Here is a 14449-nt window from a genome sequence, read left to right as displayed (position 1 = left end):
TGTAAAGCACAAGTAGTCTTTATACATTGGTCCTAATAAACTAACCCTTCTGGGGTGCGTCTAGCTGCTTATCAGTGACTGGTTATCTGATAAGCAGCTAGAAGCCCCCCGGAAGGGTTATTTCATTAGAAGCTAGTCTTCCTGATTAGCTTCCACCTTCCCTTGTTGGTGCAGTGACACCAAGTGGCCATATTTTGCAAATGCAAGAGAATAAACAAAGCCCAGCCCATCCTGGGAGGATTCCTGCTACTAAAGGATGTTCAGGAATTTGCTGTTCCATAAAGATCTGGACCCCACATAGAGAACAATAGAAGGAAATCTGAATTTGTGGCCAAATAGAATAATCTTTTCATTAAATATGATTCAGTCCTCTGAGGAGTTGAAAGGTAATTAGCCCCCAGTTTTATTCATGCAAGAACTCTATTAAATGTTTGCAGTTAACTAGGCTCTGTGCTAAACTCCCAGAGATGGCAGACTCAGGGGTCTTCAACCTATTCAGTTGTCCTTGGTTTAATGCCTGCCATCACCATTTCATAATTCTTAATAATTTTTTAACAAAGGAGTCTGAATTTTCATTTTATACTGAGCCCAATAAATTATATGGCCAGACTTGCCTTTAAACAATGCCCTTAAAGTTCTATTAGCATGCTCATCCCAAACTAAACATTTTTAAATGTACAGAATAATTAAAGAGTAATATGATTTTCTCTGAATTTCATTCTCTTTCCTTCAGAGTTTTCGTCTCAACTTATTACACAAACTATTGTCACTTCTCCTCTTACTTTCCTTCTCTTTGTCATTGCTTTTTTTTTTAACTTACCATCCTATCCAGTGCACTCTCCATTCCTGTTCTTCTCCACTCAGCTTCCTTTAATGTCCTTTGCCCATTTTCCCCTTTCCTCTCCTCTCATTAGTCCTATTTTTCTTTCTTTCCTCTTGACCAAAAAAGTTTAGAAATGTAGATAATGGAATGAAACAAAATAAATATAATAGCTGATATTTACTCCCCAGCCACTCTCTAAAATAACTTCCCTATTTTGTTATTCTTCATAGTACTTGTTATCCATTTTTATGTGTAGATTTCTGGTTCCCCTCCCTAAAATACAAGCTCCCTGTAGGCAAGGAATTTTCAGGTCTTGATCTAGCTGTATCAACAGGATGCCAACCATGGCCTGACATATTCTAGTAAACCATTATTATGTATTTACTGAATGAAATGAGTGAATAAGTGTTTGCTATGAATGAGACATTACATTGAATACATTTCATGCCTGATTCACACAATCCTTTAGATGCTCTTTTAGCAAATAACGTCAGATTTGAAACCATGTCGTCGTTCCAAAGGCCTTTTACTTAACCACAAAATAAATACATCTGTCTTTCTAGTTGAAATACTTGGTTCAGAAACATTTTTTTTAAGTTGTGTCTAGTGTTGTAATGAAGATAAAAAAGCTAATTGTATTAGTTTAATGTCCTTCAATAATTGGGCAGTTATACCACCAACTCTAATCAAGGACCCAGGCTTTCCTGAGGTTTTACAGAGGCAGCAGGCCTCAGTCATGGTTGGACGTGCATTTACTTTTGAACTGTTTCCCCAGACTCCATTTTATACCCACAACATGTAGCATACTACACCATTCTCATTAGAGAATAAATAAGGTCATGATATTGCATTAGTATAAAATATAAGCATTCAGAAATATGATTTCAGTAATAATAATGTATTGTATATTTCAAAATGCTAAAAGAGTGGATTTTAAATGTTCTCATCACAAACAAAGATAAGTATTCAAGGTGATCGATATGTTAATTAGTTTGATTTAATCATTCTACAATGTAAACATTTCAAAACATCACATTACACCCAATAAAAGGTCTGGGGGTATAACTCAGTGGTATAGCCCTTGAGTAGTATTCATGAGGCTGTGGGTTCCATCCCCATCACCACAAAAGCAAACGAACCAACAACAAGAACAAAAAAGATTATACCCAATAAATACAATTATTATTTGTCAATTTAAAATAAAATTTTAGCTAGGTACAGTGGCTCACTCCTATAATCCCAATGACCCAGGAGGCCGAGGCAGGATGATCAGCCTGGGCAACTTAGCAAGATCCTGTCTCAAATTTTACAAAAAGACTGGGGAAGTATTTCAGTAGTAAAGCATCCTTGGGTTCAATCCCCAGACACACACACCCACACACATACACACACAAAAAAAAAAACTTAAGTAAAATAAATAATTATTTTAAGAGAGAATTTTAAATGTCCTCAATATAAGGAAATGATATTTCTGAGGTTATTGATATACCAATTACCCTGATCAGATCATCACACATTGTATACATGTATTGAAATGTCACACTGTGCTCTATCAATATGTACAATTACCATGTGTCAATTAGAAATAAAATATATTTCAAAAAAAGGAAAAAATTTAAATAGTGATTACCCTGGACATTTCTTTCCTGGTCAGCATTTACGGTATTTCTCTGTGCCCTTAAGATGTAAATTAACTCTACATCTTATCTGAGAAACTGTTCCTTTAGGGGGAATGAGTCTTAGGGGGCAAAAAGTAAGCGGGAAAGGAAAGCCTAATATATCTATTATCTGTCTGAACCTGATGAGATGTTTAAAAGGATTTTGTAGACTTCTATGGTCAATTTGGTTTAATTAAATACTGATGTTTGGGTTGCAGGTATATTTCTGAGATCTCTACTTTCTCTATTGGATCTAACAACTACCTTTATAAATTAGTGAGCTTTTGTACCTGACTTGTGGCTAAAATTTTAAAATAAATACTACAAAATTTCCTTTTTAAAAATTCACATGACAATATTCCCTACCCACGTAGAATTTCAAGATATTGTACCTGTATACTTTGTCAAGACTCTGATATACATATTAAAAATACGAATGTATTAAATTACACTGAAATATTTATCCCAGATTAGACAATAGTAGTAGCAGCTAATATTTCCTAAGCATTTACTATGTGCCAAGCAACGCTATGCAGAGCACTTCATGTCCACTAACCATTGGAGACATTTTATTATACCGTCTGTGTTACAGTGTCAGAAACTAAAGCCAAATCATACAATTAATAGGTGTCTATTCCAGATGGAAATCTAGAACTTTGATCTTCATATACTTGCTAGAATAAAATATAATATAAATCTTACATTTCTGTAAGATTTCAACAGCAAGAGCATTCTGGAATATCTATAGCTGAATGTAACTAGTTAAATGATTTTTGTTTTTATGTAATCCTAAGATTTGTATAGTGTTTACAGTTTGAATTTTTATTTTTTAAAATATATTCTGTCCTTTTTTAAAAGCATGTTATCTTCATTCCTAAAAACTTTAAAGTCAAAGAAATATAATATCCTGTTTGCTCTTAAAAATTCATGGTCAGATTTTGGAAAAGAGCCCAAGAGAGGCTGTGAATACAAGTGTGAAACAATTATGTTATCATAAAACAATTACAAAAATTTCTTCTGGTACGTCATCTTGTACAATTCCCTTTTCCTCTTATTTTTTTCCCAGCCCTCTGCAGTCCCTTTTTTGGCTCTGCCCCCCTCTACCTCCCACTAACTTTGTAGTGCCCTACAGGGTAGCTACAATTTTCTTATCAGTTAGGCTCAGTTACAGCAACAAAACACGTTGACTTTTGAGCCAAATCAATTCAGACCTATTTTCAGGGCCTGTTCCAAAGAGCTAACAACACAACTGCAGGACCCCCAGAAGGCATAATGAGTCCCAGGCTATTTCTGGTCTGAGTGGGGTCTAATGATGAAACCTGGCAGTATGAAGTTCTAGTGTGAATATGGCAAATAAAGGTTTTGAACACTGCTATGGCCCTATTAGGACCATAGCTGCTATCACTAAATTTGTCAGAATCATCTTGGAAGGAAGAATTCAGACAGCCATTATCAATGCATCCAAATGTACAGGTTGGTTGAGACCCATTCATTATCTTCCTTGTTGAAGGAAACTGGTAATGCTGAATCAAACTGGTATTAACTGTTTCCATTAGCACAACTCCAACAGCCATTAAGGGACAGACATGTCCTCTAAGGGGAAGAGCTGGCAAGAAACCAGTTGTATCTAAACCAAGTAGAGGGCCTGGAGTTAAAAAATCAAGAACCCCAAACAAAATGAGAGCATCCTGTGGAAATTAGCATATGGTTGCAACATGATGAAAACAGTGATACCCAGGGCGAAAGGATTTGGGCAGCAAAATCAAGTCCAATCCTCACCTGGTGGTTAGATTCAGCCTTTGAATATTCTGCCTGTGGCAACACTGCTAGTGGCTGTGGGCCTTTATCTTTCTTCCTTTTCTCTTAAGTGCAATCACCATCCCCATGAGTTCCATTTCCTCACCCTGGAATTTATTTCCCAATTCAATTTGTACAACTGTTTGAGTTGGCTTTAACAAATGTTTCATTGGCAACGATAATAACAAAAACCCATGGGGTGGTGGTGGGGACCACAGTATTTCAGCTTTCCCTAAAACTTTCCTTCAAACTTAATACTAGAAACTTAACACACAGAATAAAAACAAATGTAAGACCTCAGAGTCATCTGATTTTTACCCACTCTTGCATAAAGGGTGCCAAAGATGCTGACCCAAGGGCCTATTGGGGGAGTCAGGTAGGAGACAGGATGGTGGGAAGCTCTGGGAGAAGACACATAATGAAATCAGGAGAGGAAGGAATACAACCTGAGCCTGGTGGAGGAGACTAGGCCATTGACAATCCCTGCCAAAATGACTCCTTGTCCCAAAAAACCCACTGACAATTCCTCAGATACAGATCAGTTCTCCCCGATGATGAATAGGGGTGAGCCTGTCAGGAAGGTGGGCATGCTCTGTGAAAGGACAGAAATGGAGTCTTCCTCAGGTAACTAGTGGACCCCCTCTGAGTTCTGAGTCACTGAACTCTCTGGGCTTACCCTCTTGTAGAAGCAGACCCCACCTGTCCTGATATGAACACTGAGGTGACCAAAGCACCTCAGATTCCTACCTGAAAAAGAAGGTAACAGGGAAGGGACATTAACAGAGTTAAGAACATGTGAGTTGAAGTAATGCCTAACTTCCATGACAGGGAAAAGCAAACAAGGGAACTCTCCATTTTCTGACATTCTCCCTGCCTCAGTTCCCAGGTGCACGGTCTTCCCCAGCAATGTTTCTCTCACATTCTCAGCCCTATCATTTCAATGTCCCAACTTTTCTCTCGATATCCATTCCAAGGCCTCAGAGAGGGGCCATTATGGCTCTGAAAGACAATCAACTTCCTGCCAAACCCCTTAAGCTCGAGTTTTAAAATACTTTTATCTTCTTTGCTGAAATGACAATGTTCTTTCTAGACGGCCTCTTTGCTTTTACCTCGTAAGGTTATATTAACTCATAGGCTCATGAATCAGTTCAACAAATATTTCTCCAGCTACTATGTACCCGGCATTGTGGAAATTTCTACAGAGGATACTAAGCGACAAGTAAAACACAGGCCATGCCCTCAGGAATCTTCAGCCTGGAAGTGATCATAACCTAAATCATGCGACACACACACACATACACACACACAAGACTAAATGTCTTGGATTATCTGGAACTTCAACAAATGGAGTGTTCACACCTAGTAGAAGGAAATAGGAGAAGCTTAATAGAAGAAATCATTTGAGCTGGCCTTGAAAGTTGGGTTAGGTTTTCAGCAGACAGAAGTAGGAGCAAATAATAAGAAAAAGGAATGACGATCTCCAAAGGAAAAAATTTCTATGCATGCTGTCAAGTAGTAAACAGTCCATTTTGACCAAAATGGATGTCCTGTATTTATTTTTCAAACCCCATTTTCTATCTGGCCAAATGAGCTGATGATGTGTTCCATAGAAACAGTTTCACTGGAAAACCAATGGCATGTATAGGTATTTTTAAAAAGACATCAAATGCCAGTGTAAGACATCTTCATCTAGTAAAATGACCAAAGCAACAGTTGTGTCTAACATTGACCCAGATACAGGTCTGTGGTCTGTTCTGTGACTCCATTCTATTCCCCAAAATAGCCCTTGCAAAAGAGGGCTCTAACCCAAATGCAAAGCTAAAGGGGGCATTCCAAGCCCACTGGGTTGTGGTGACAGGACAGCACCTGGGGAAGGTATCTGCACTCTCTCTACTCAAAAGAGTGCTGCAGGAAGAGTACTGTGACTGCCAGATGGCAAAGATGTAGTTAGGAAGCTCAGGTGGAAGACTGGTTCTGGGGATATTTGTCCTAGGAATAGAGGAAAGAAAACATGCAACAACCCAGGCAGGAAGTCAAGTCTCCCACCAGAGAAAGACAGCAGAGAAGATAGCTGTGGATGGATAAAGTCTGTGGATGTTGGCCAGGGGTGTGAGACCAGGGGAAAGGGGAAGAGGACCAGGGGTTGAAGGCTGAGCGTTCTGCAGCAAAGGCCGTAGTAACTAAAACATGTGTAGACACCCTACACTCCCTCTCACTTTCCTTTAGACTTCTGACCTAGCCACAAGGCAAAAGCACAAGTTTTAGAAGGAGCTGGTTGGTATAAAGTACAGTACAGTACTATGTATATCCCATATGAAGAAATTTATTGTTTCCCATTTCTAAAAGACAGTAGTTCTTTTATCTATTGAATACGGTAAAAATTACCTACCCAGGATGAAGGGGCACCGAACAGTTATGATGGAGCTGTAATTATTTCACAATTGCAACTACATATTGATATTCCAGTAACTAAGCAGTAAAACAACAGTTTTCTGTGGCCCCAGCACTACCCTAAGCCTTTCAAAGACATTCAAACTATGTTTAATACAAAATAAGATTCAAATATAGGGGAGAAATTTATTCAGGTTTAAACTATAGTGGGTTTCAAAGCACATGGCCCTAAGACATTCTTGGAAAGAGGGAACATTTCAAAAATCCTTCCATTTAATCTACAACCTTTAGTCAACAAATATTTATTGATTGTCACTATCACATGCAGTGATTGGTATCTTGTTCCCATACTGATAATTGTCATATCTAGGCCGACACTCGGAGAGGATTAAAATTTCAAAGCTGCCCTTTAACACAAAGACACACTGTCTTTCATTTTAATCCTGTTCTTGAACTGTGCAAATTAATACCCGTATTACCAAAGAAGCTATTTTTAAATCTTATATGAAAATTAAAAAAATACAGATCTGAGAGGTCAGGATATATCCAAGAGAGCAGCAACAACATGAAACAAACATTCTATATTTTTTTCTACAACTTACATCTACCCAAATATAAATTGGTTTCATTGATATGTCTAATCATTATAGACTTTTTTTCACTTAGTGATATTGTAAAAAAGATATTTTAACGAAAACAATTGAAACCTCACATAAACAAAGACAAAATACCTATTTTGAGATGGTATAAGTCCTTTGTGGTCACTTGAAGGTCATTTATATTTTTTAACTGTGGTAATGAATTAAGAAACAAACATAATGTAAAAAAGTAGAGTAATTATTTATTGTAATTTCTTTAAAGATGAGCAAACTGTGAGAATAAGTGTATACAAAGCTATAACTGTTCTTTAAAAATATAGTTTTTTAAAATTCTGTTATTTTTATAAAGTATAAAAAGGAAAATGAAAAGACCGTCTTAGGCCACCAAAGAAGAAACAATGAAATATAAAGGTGCCCTACCTTAGTGTAGCTTCAATGGGCAGCTCAAAAGACTGAATCTCAGCCAGGACATTCTCATAAGTTTGATCTGTGTCTTCTTCCAACATTGCTCCATATGCCCCTGGTCTTCCAGCTGCAGACATTCAATTTTACATGAAAAAAATTGTAATTCATAAAGTAAATGCAAGTTCCCTTGCAATTATTATAAGGAGTCTCTGTTCACCCAAAGAAGCAACAAAAACAAGCTCACTGTCTGATCTCATGCTATCAGAGTCCTTGCTTCCAAGAATGTTGCACAGCTGTTGCTGTCCTGTGTCTACTTATAACATTTTACTTATTATTAACCTTGACACAGTTCAGAAAGTTCCTGCCTAATGCCTGCTATATTTATTCACTTGCTTCTCAAAGTAACTATAAGTAAGAATTGGAACTGTTGTAACTATAAAAATTTGTTAAATACATTTGATTTGATGGGCATTTATTTAATATTCTTTATATTAAATGCATAATTTACTACATTAATTATGTTGACATATGTTCCTGATTATTCCAGTACCTCTGCCCTTACCTATAAACCCAGGAAGGCAACTTGCCTAGGAAAAAAATGTAATGTCCTATGGAATGTGATTCTGAGGTCTTTGCCTAGTTCCTTGGACCCTGAGCCCTTTGCTTCTCCACCCTACTCTATGCTGTGTGAGTTCCCTCCATTCTAGGGCCTTTAGTTCTTTTCCCTCATGTTCAAATGCATAATGCTCCTAGAGGCATTTAGATTTTAATCCTTATCAGTCACATCTCACTGTGATAGAGCTTGCTGCATCAATTCTTTAGAATAGAGTTTGCTTGGGAAGAAGACACAGCACGAAGATGTCAGAATTCAAGAGAACTGATTGCCACTGAAAGAAAGAATAAATGCAGGAACCAGAGGCCCAAAATATCCATGGAAAATTACCTAGAGTCAGCCCCAAGTAAGCCTAAGAGACTAAATGTGCATTTGCACTAGATCTTCCTTAAATGAGTTTAACCTCAGACTTTCTTGCTCTGCGTACAAGAAAGTGGTTATTTAAGGAGATGGATAGTGATGTTCTTTCACATGAAGCTATTATTTTCTGAAAAAAACTCATGTTCTCATAAAAATATAATAGTCAAAGTGTGATATGACTACAAGGCATTTGACATACATAGCATCAGTTTGTTACTCCTGTCTGCATCCATACTCTCACCAGCACTTCACTGTGGGCCTGATATTTGTTCTTGCACTATGACTTTGGCCTTGACCATGTGATATCTGTTGGCCAATGATGTATGAGCTGAAGGGACACTGTGTGAGTTCCTAGCCTAGGCTTTGTAGGGCTTCATATATTTCTGCTTGTCCTCTTGCATTTTGTCATTCCCTGAGAAAAACATTTCTTAAGAGATCCATGAAACAGAGTCATCCCTACTAATCCACAGATTTACAGGGAGAAGCATGTATTTTCATCCAGCCACAGCTGTGTGAAATGAAACTGCCCAGGATAGATCAGCCAAGCCCCAACTGACCCACACACGCAGCAGCCATAATAAAGAACTGCTTTTCAGTCACTAAATAATGAAGGGTTACACAGCAATAGCAAACCAAGGCAGCATTTCTCACTTCGACCCCACCAACAGCCCTGACATTCCCCATGCGAGATGAACAAATGCAACAGGAATACGGTTAACACCACCTGGCCCCAACTTGAAATAATGTCTACCTTTGAGACTTAATGAAAATGTTATTCATTTATATATAAGGTTTTTCATTTATATCAAACCATGAGGTTTGATATAATATTTATGAGCAGAATGTCAGATTCATATTTGTATTGCCTATAACACTTTAATAGTATACATACTGTATATAACTAAATACCACAGTTAAGAAATTGATTATTATTCCTCACACACACAGCTGAAATTTTTATTCCAAAAATTTTCAAATTTATAGGAGTCTTAAGAAGAATATAATGAACAGTCACATTCCCTTTTTCCATTTATAACATTTTGTCACATTTGCTTTTTCTTTCTCTCTCTAGTGAAGGGGATTTTAGAATATAGGTATATGTTCTTAACATATGGAAAGAAAAATCATAGTGATTTCAATAGAGCTCTTTTCGAATAGGATAACACCATAATAAAGTAGTTTGGTCGACAAACCACTGTATCTTTGACTTACTGCTACTGCATGACCCCAGGCCCACTACACAGTGCCATCATCCTCTTCCAGGACAGCCAGCACCACCAGGAGATTCAAGGTCTTCTAATCTGGTGGCCTGGTTGCCTCTCTGTGCTCCTGAGTTCTCTCCACCCTCCTTTTCTCTCACTCCTCTCTCTTCTGCTCCTCCCATTTCTGCAAAGTGAATTTTCTCCCTGCCCCTTACTTTCCTCCACTCTATATAAGACTCAGGCAACAACTTCCTGTTTCCTCTGGCTCAAACAGCATCTTCCTTTTATTCAGAACTTTCCTTGAGTGCCATTTCCTGCCGGAAGTCCGCACAGATTGAACGAATAGGAGAAGGCTCTCCTCCCAAAAGTCAGAGTCAGAAAAACAACCTCCCCTGCCGCAGAGAGCTGACCGCAAATTCACCAAATAAGGAAGAGAAAAGGAGGAAATGGAAAATTTTCAAACAGTCGTATTCCAAGATGCCCATAAAAAAGAATGGCATGTGGGACTGGAATGTTCCCAGTCTCAACCCTTAACCTCTCCTCCAACTAGGGCTCAGTTTGTCTACTTCACAGGATCAAGCCTGACCGCTGACGGGAGATGTTGAAGGGTCCTGTGATCTTCCGAATACGCAACCAAGCCATAAGTAGCTCTGATATGGTCCTTTCCTGGCGTGGCTCAGTTGCCCCCTCTATAATTTACTGACTCTAGGAAACGTCTAGCTGCTGGGGACAAGGCAGGGTGTCCTGGGAGGAAGAGAAGGGGTAGATGGAGCAGACAGGCAAATGTTACCTGGTGTTTAATTCTGCTCAGTCTTAGTGGAGTCAGAGTCCCATCCTCCCTCTCCTGCGGTACCTCCCTGTGGAAGTAGTCCTCTCACCTTTATATGTCTTGATGGGTCCATAAAAACAACTCAGTAATCTAGGAACAGAAAAGTCTATCAAAATGTGCCAAACAAATAGCTTGCTTGGTGACTAAATACCAAGCATTGGCCCCTCAGCTCAGGAAAACAACCATCTATTCAAAATTGTCCCAGAAATCCAAACTAGTGTCATAAGGCAAGATAAATAAAAGATGTAAACATTGGTAGGAAAGAAGAAACTTTGACATTTGTAGAATACATGGTTGTCTATATAGAAAATTTAAATAGACTGACAATGAGTAAATGCCACAAGATCTCTAGGTGAAATTTAAATGTATGTCTCTACCTTGATATCAGTTAGGAAATGAAATACAAAATCCATACTATATAAAATAGCATTAAAACATATCAAATATTTAGGACTGTGCCGTGCTACCTGACAAGGATTTAGGGATCCATAAGGCCATAGTGCAAAATATTAAAGGAGTCATAAAACATTTAAGAAATGATGAGGTCAAAGATTTCAAAAAGGCAGAATGAGGGTTTCCAAATCCAGTGGGGCCAGAAGTCAGCATTCAGGATGTGTCCTATCAGATGAGAAAAAGCCCAAGAGAATCAAGAATAACTGGAGTGTGGGAACCCCTAAGTCTAGAATGAACTTTAGCCCTTGCAACATACTTTCCTGGACTCATTTGATATGTGAATGAATTTTCTAGCTTTAAGGGTCAAGGGTGATACCACAAGTACAATGACTTTTCATATGTCACAAAATGTCATCTGTCTTTCCCCTCTGACATGCTGCCTTACCATACAAGGGACAGGGTAACTTGAAATACAGGAACTCTCCACAGGGTGTACAGGTATTTTTCACTTCCTCCCCATAAACTCAACATGTGAACTTCTAATACCCATACATGGTGAGTTTGGTTTCACTTGGCCCTCTCCTGCCCACCCAGCCTCTTTGGTCAGCAAACAAGCTCTCCTGGCCTGGCATTGGCTCTGGAAGGGGACTCAGAGATCCACCTTGCTCAATGTCTCTCCATTCCCTCCTATCTTATTCTGTGTCTATTTTAATCTTCAGAGACATCAGATATTTGTCATTCCTACCTCTCTTTATTTTGTTTCTTATCTGAATAGTTGCATTGTTACATGCACACACCTCTCTGAAATCTTATGGTGATAGGATCATCTTTGGAGATAAGTGTTGTTGTTTTGCTTTGTTTTGTTTTTATTGCCTAACCTACCTACCGACCTTTTTCTTTTTCTTTTTGTGGTGCCAGGAATCAAACCCAGAGCCACTACTGAGCTACACCCCCAGCCTGAAATTGCATAACTTTTTTTTAAAAACATTTTTTCTAGTAGACAAACACAATGCCTTTATTATTATTTTTTTTAATGTGGTGCTGAGGATCGAACCCACTGCCAGGCAAGCGCTCTGCCAACTGAGCCACAATCCTAGCCTCCATAATTTTTTTTTTAACTGCCCAGGATCTTTCTACAGAATCAAGAATACAATGTGGACTTCCTGACTTGTCTAGTGCTCTTTCTCTGTGCCATTCTGGACTTTTTTCTTTTTTTCACTAACTATAAATCAAGCATGGCTATCCTCTTTGGTGAGCAAAAATCTCTGAAACAGAGACTTTTTTTAAAACTATATTTTTAACAAGTGCCTACAGAGCAGTTCATGTATGCCAGACATTATTCTAACCAAGAACTTCCCAAATATTAATTCATTTATCCACATGACATATTAGGAGGAAGATGTTAGTATTATTAGCTTCATTTCGTAGAATTAAAAAAAAAAAAAACTCGAAGCAAAGAGAAACTAAATAACTTGCCCTTGGTGACTTGATGGATAGAAGCAGAAGTTTCTGAACCCTGCATTTAATCACTACCTAAGTCACCTCTAAGAAACAGGAGCGATGCTGCTGATGGAGTGTGTTGAAGAAAGAAAACTCTAATTCAATCATATTAAAAGTGCCATATTTGAACTAAAACTTGAGGGTTTTAATTCATTTGATATTAAATATCTACTCCAGGACAGTTATATATGAACCTACTTCCTTCTCTCAAAAACACTTGAAGTCTATTATGGGAATCAGATCATTTCTATACAGCATATTTAAGTGCTATGGAAGAGACTTTAGTGGGGCCTGGTGGTGTACCCCTGTAATTCCCAGTGATTCAGGAGGCTGAGGCAGGAGGAGTGCAAGTTCAAGACCAACTCAGCAACTTAGCGAGGCCCTAAGGACTTAGCGAGGCCCTGTCTCAAAATAAAACATTAAAAAAAAAGGGCTGAGGATGTGGCCCAGTGGTTAAGCAACACTGGGTTCAATCCCTAGTCCAAAAAAAAAAGAGAGAAAGATAGAGATAAAACACACTTTGAGAGGCTGCTGCTGTGGGAGTGTGAAAAAAGGGGCACCCTATAGGGTTCAGGAAGGCAGGAGCCTTTCTTAAGAAGATGACATCAGGACTGGTGTTGTTGTGGCTCAGTGGTAGAGCGCTTGCCTCTCACATAGGAGGCACCAGGTTCAAACCTCAGCACCACCTAATAAATAAATAAATAAATAAACAAAATAAAGTTTAAAGAAGGAGGAGGAGGAGGAAAAGATGACATCAGAGCAACCATAACAAAGAAACAGAAATTTGCCAAGTGAAGGAGGGAAAGAGTATTCTGGACAGAGCACAGCATGGATGAAGACACAGAGGAAAGCTTTGAGACCATGAGCTTCATGTAGTGCACTGTGTGATCCCCGCTAAAGGTCAAGTGCAATCTCAGGCTGCATCAACAATGCAAAGGGCAGAGCAAAGAAGGCAACAACTCCATCTCATGGTGTGGTGACGTTAGTGCCATCCTCTAACAGAGACAGCCCTGACATGGAGTGCATTCAGAGGAGGCTTTCATTCATTCAGAGAGTATTCTTTCAAATAATAATTCTGACTCAGACACATCTCCTGCTCTTGAGAATGACCCACCATACCTCGGTGCTCAGTCCTCCCTGCTTCCCGGTGCTGTGCTGACCTCATCTCCTGCTCTCCTTGCTGGTGGCAGTCCGCTGTCCTGCCTCTTCACTGTTGCTCACACTCCCAGGCATGCTGCCCGAAGGGCTTATGCTCTGGCTCTCCCTCTTTCTCAAATGCTTTTGCCCCTGATGTTCCCTTGGCTTACTCCTTCAAAGTTTGCCTTCTCAGCCCTGCCTTCACTGGAAACAGCATCCAACTTTTTAACCTTGATCTGACACTCCCTATCCCCACCCCATTCTCTCTGCTCTATTTTTTCCCCTCTGTCTTATTTTTATCCCTTAGTACTTACCACCAGGGGATATACCATAGACACTACTTAATTGTCTTATTTAGTATCTGTCTCCCCTCTTAGAATGCAGATAAATAGGACACGAAATTTTGTTCACTAATATTTCTCCAGTTCACTAATAGGCCTAGACCTGTTTTATGGACTATCCATAAATATTTGTTGGATGGATTGGTGGATAAGTGAAGAAACATACAATTTGTTTTTTTTTAAATTAGAAAGAAAATTGCAGTTGAGAACATTTTCATTCATGAAGGTAAGAGATGAGCTGAAAAAGAAGGGATAAAAATGCTAGGAAGAGCAGCCCAAGTACCCACCAATGGACATGCACAAACGAAATGTGGCATAAACATGCAATGAAATATTATTTAGCATTGAAAAAGAAAGTAATTCTCCCATATGCTCCAATGTGGAAGAACACTGAAGGCAAA

The 14449-nt window shown here is 38.7% G+C and overlaps 1 protein-coding gene across 5 annotated transcripts in view; it reads right to left on the bottom strand.

Moving 5' to 3' along the window:
- The window catches only part of Exoc6 (exocyst complex component 6), a 217487-nt gene extending 203699 nt beyond the window's left edge, over positions 1–13788 (bottom strand). Inside the window, exons 1-2 of one of the 5 annotated variants that reach the window (XM_077798734.1) lie at positions 13690–13788; positions 7689–7800 (exon numbers count right to left, since the gene is read on the bottom strand). In XM_077798734.1, the coding sequence (XP_077654860.1) occupies positions 7689–7800; positions 13690–13735 (158 nt within the window). In that variant the 5' untranslated portion in view covers positions 13736–13788. Of the gene's footprint in view, positions 1–7688; positions 7801–7917; positions 8008–8457; positions 8545–13689 lie in introns of those variants that run through there. The other 4 variants (XM_026397372.2, XM_026397376.2, XM_077798736.1 and 1 more) reach the window with 4 other exon arrangements.
- Between the last annotated feature and the right edge of the window lie 661 nt (positions 13789–14449).

This window comes from Urocitellus parryii, chromosome 5 (genome assembly GCF_045843805.1).
Source record: "Urocitellus parryii isolate mUroPar1 chromosome 5, mUroPar1.hap1, whole genome shotgun sequence".
NCBI lineage: Eukaryota > Metazoa > Chordata > Mammalia > Rodentia > Sciuridae > Urocitellus > Urocitellus parryii.
This window is presented reverse-complemented; position numbering and strand designations above follow the sequence as displayed.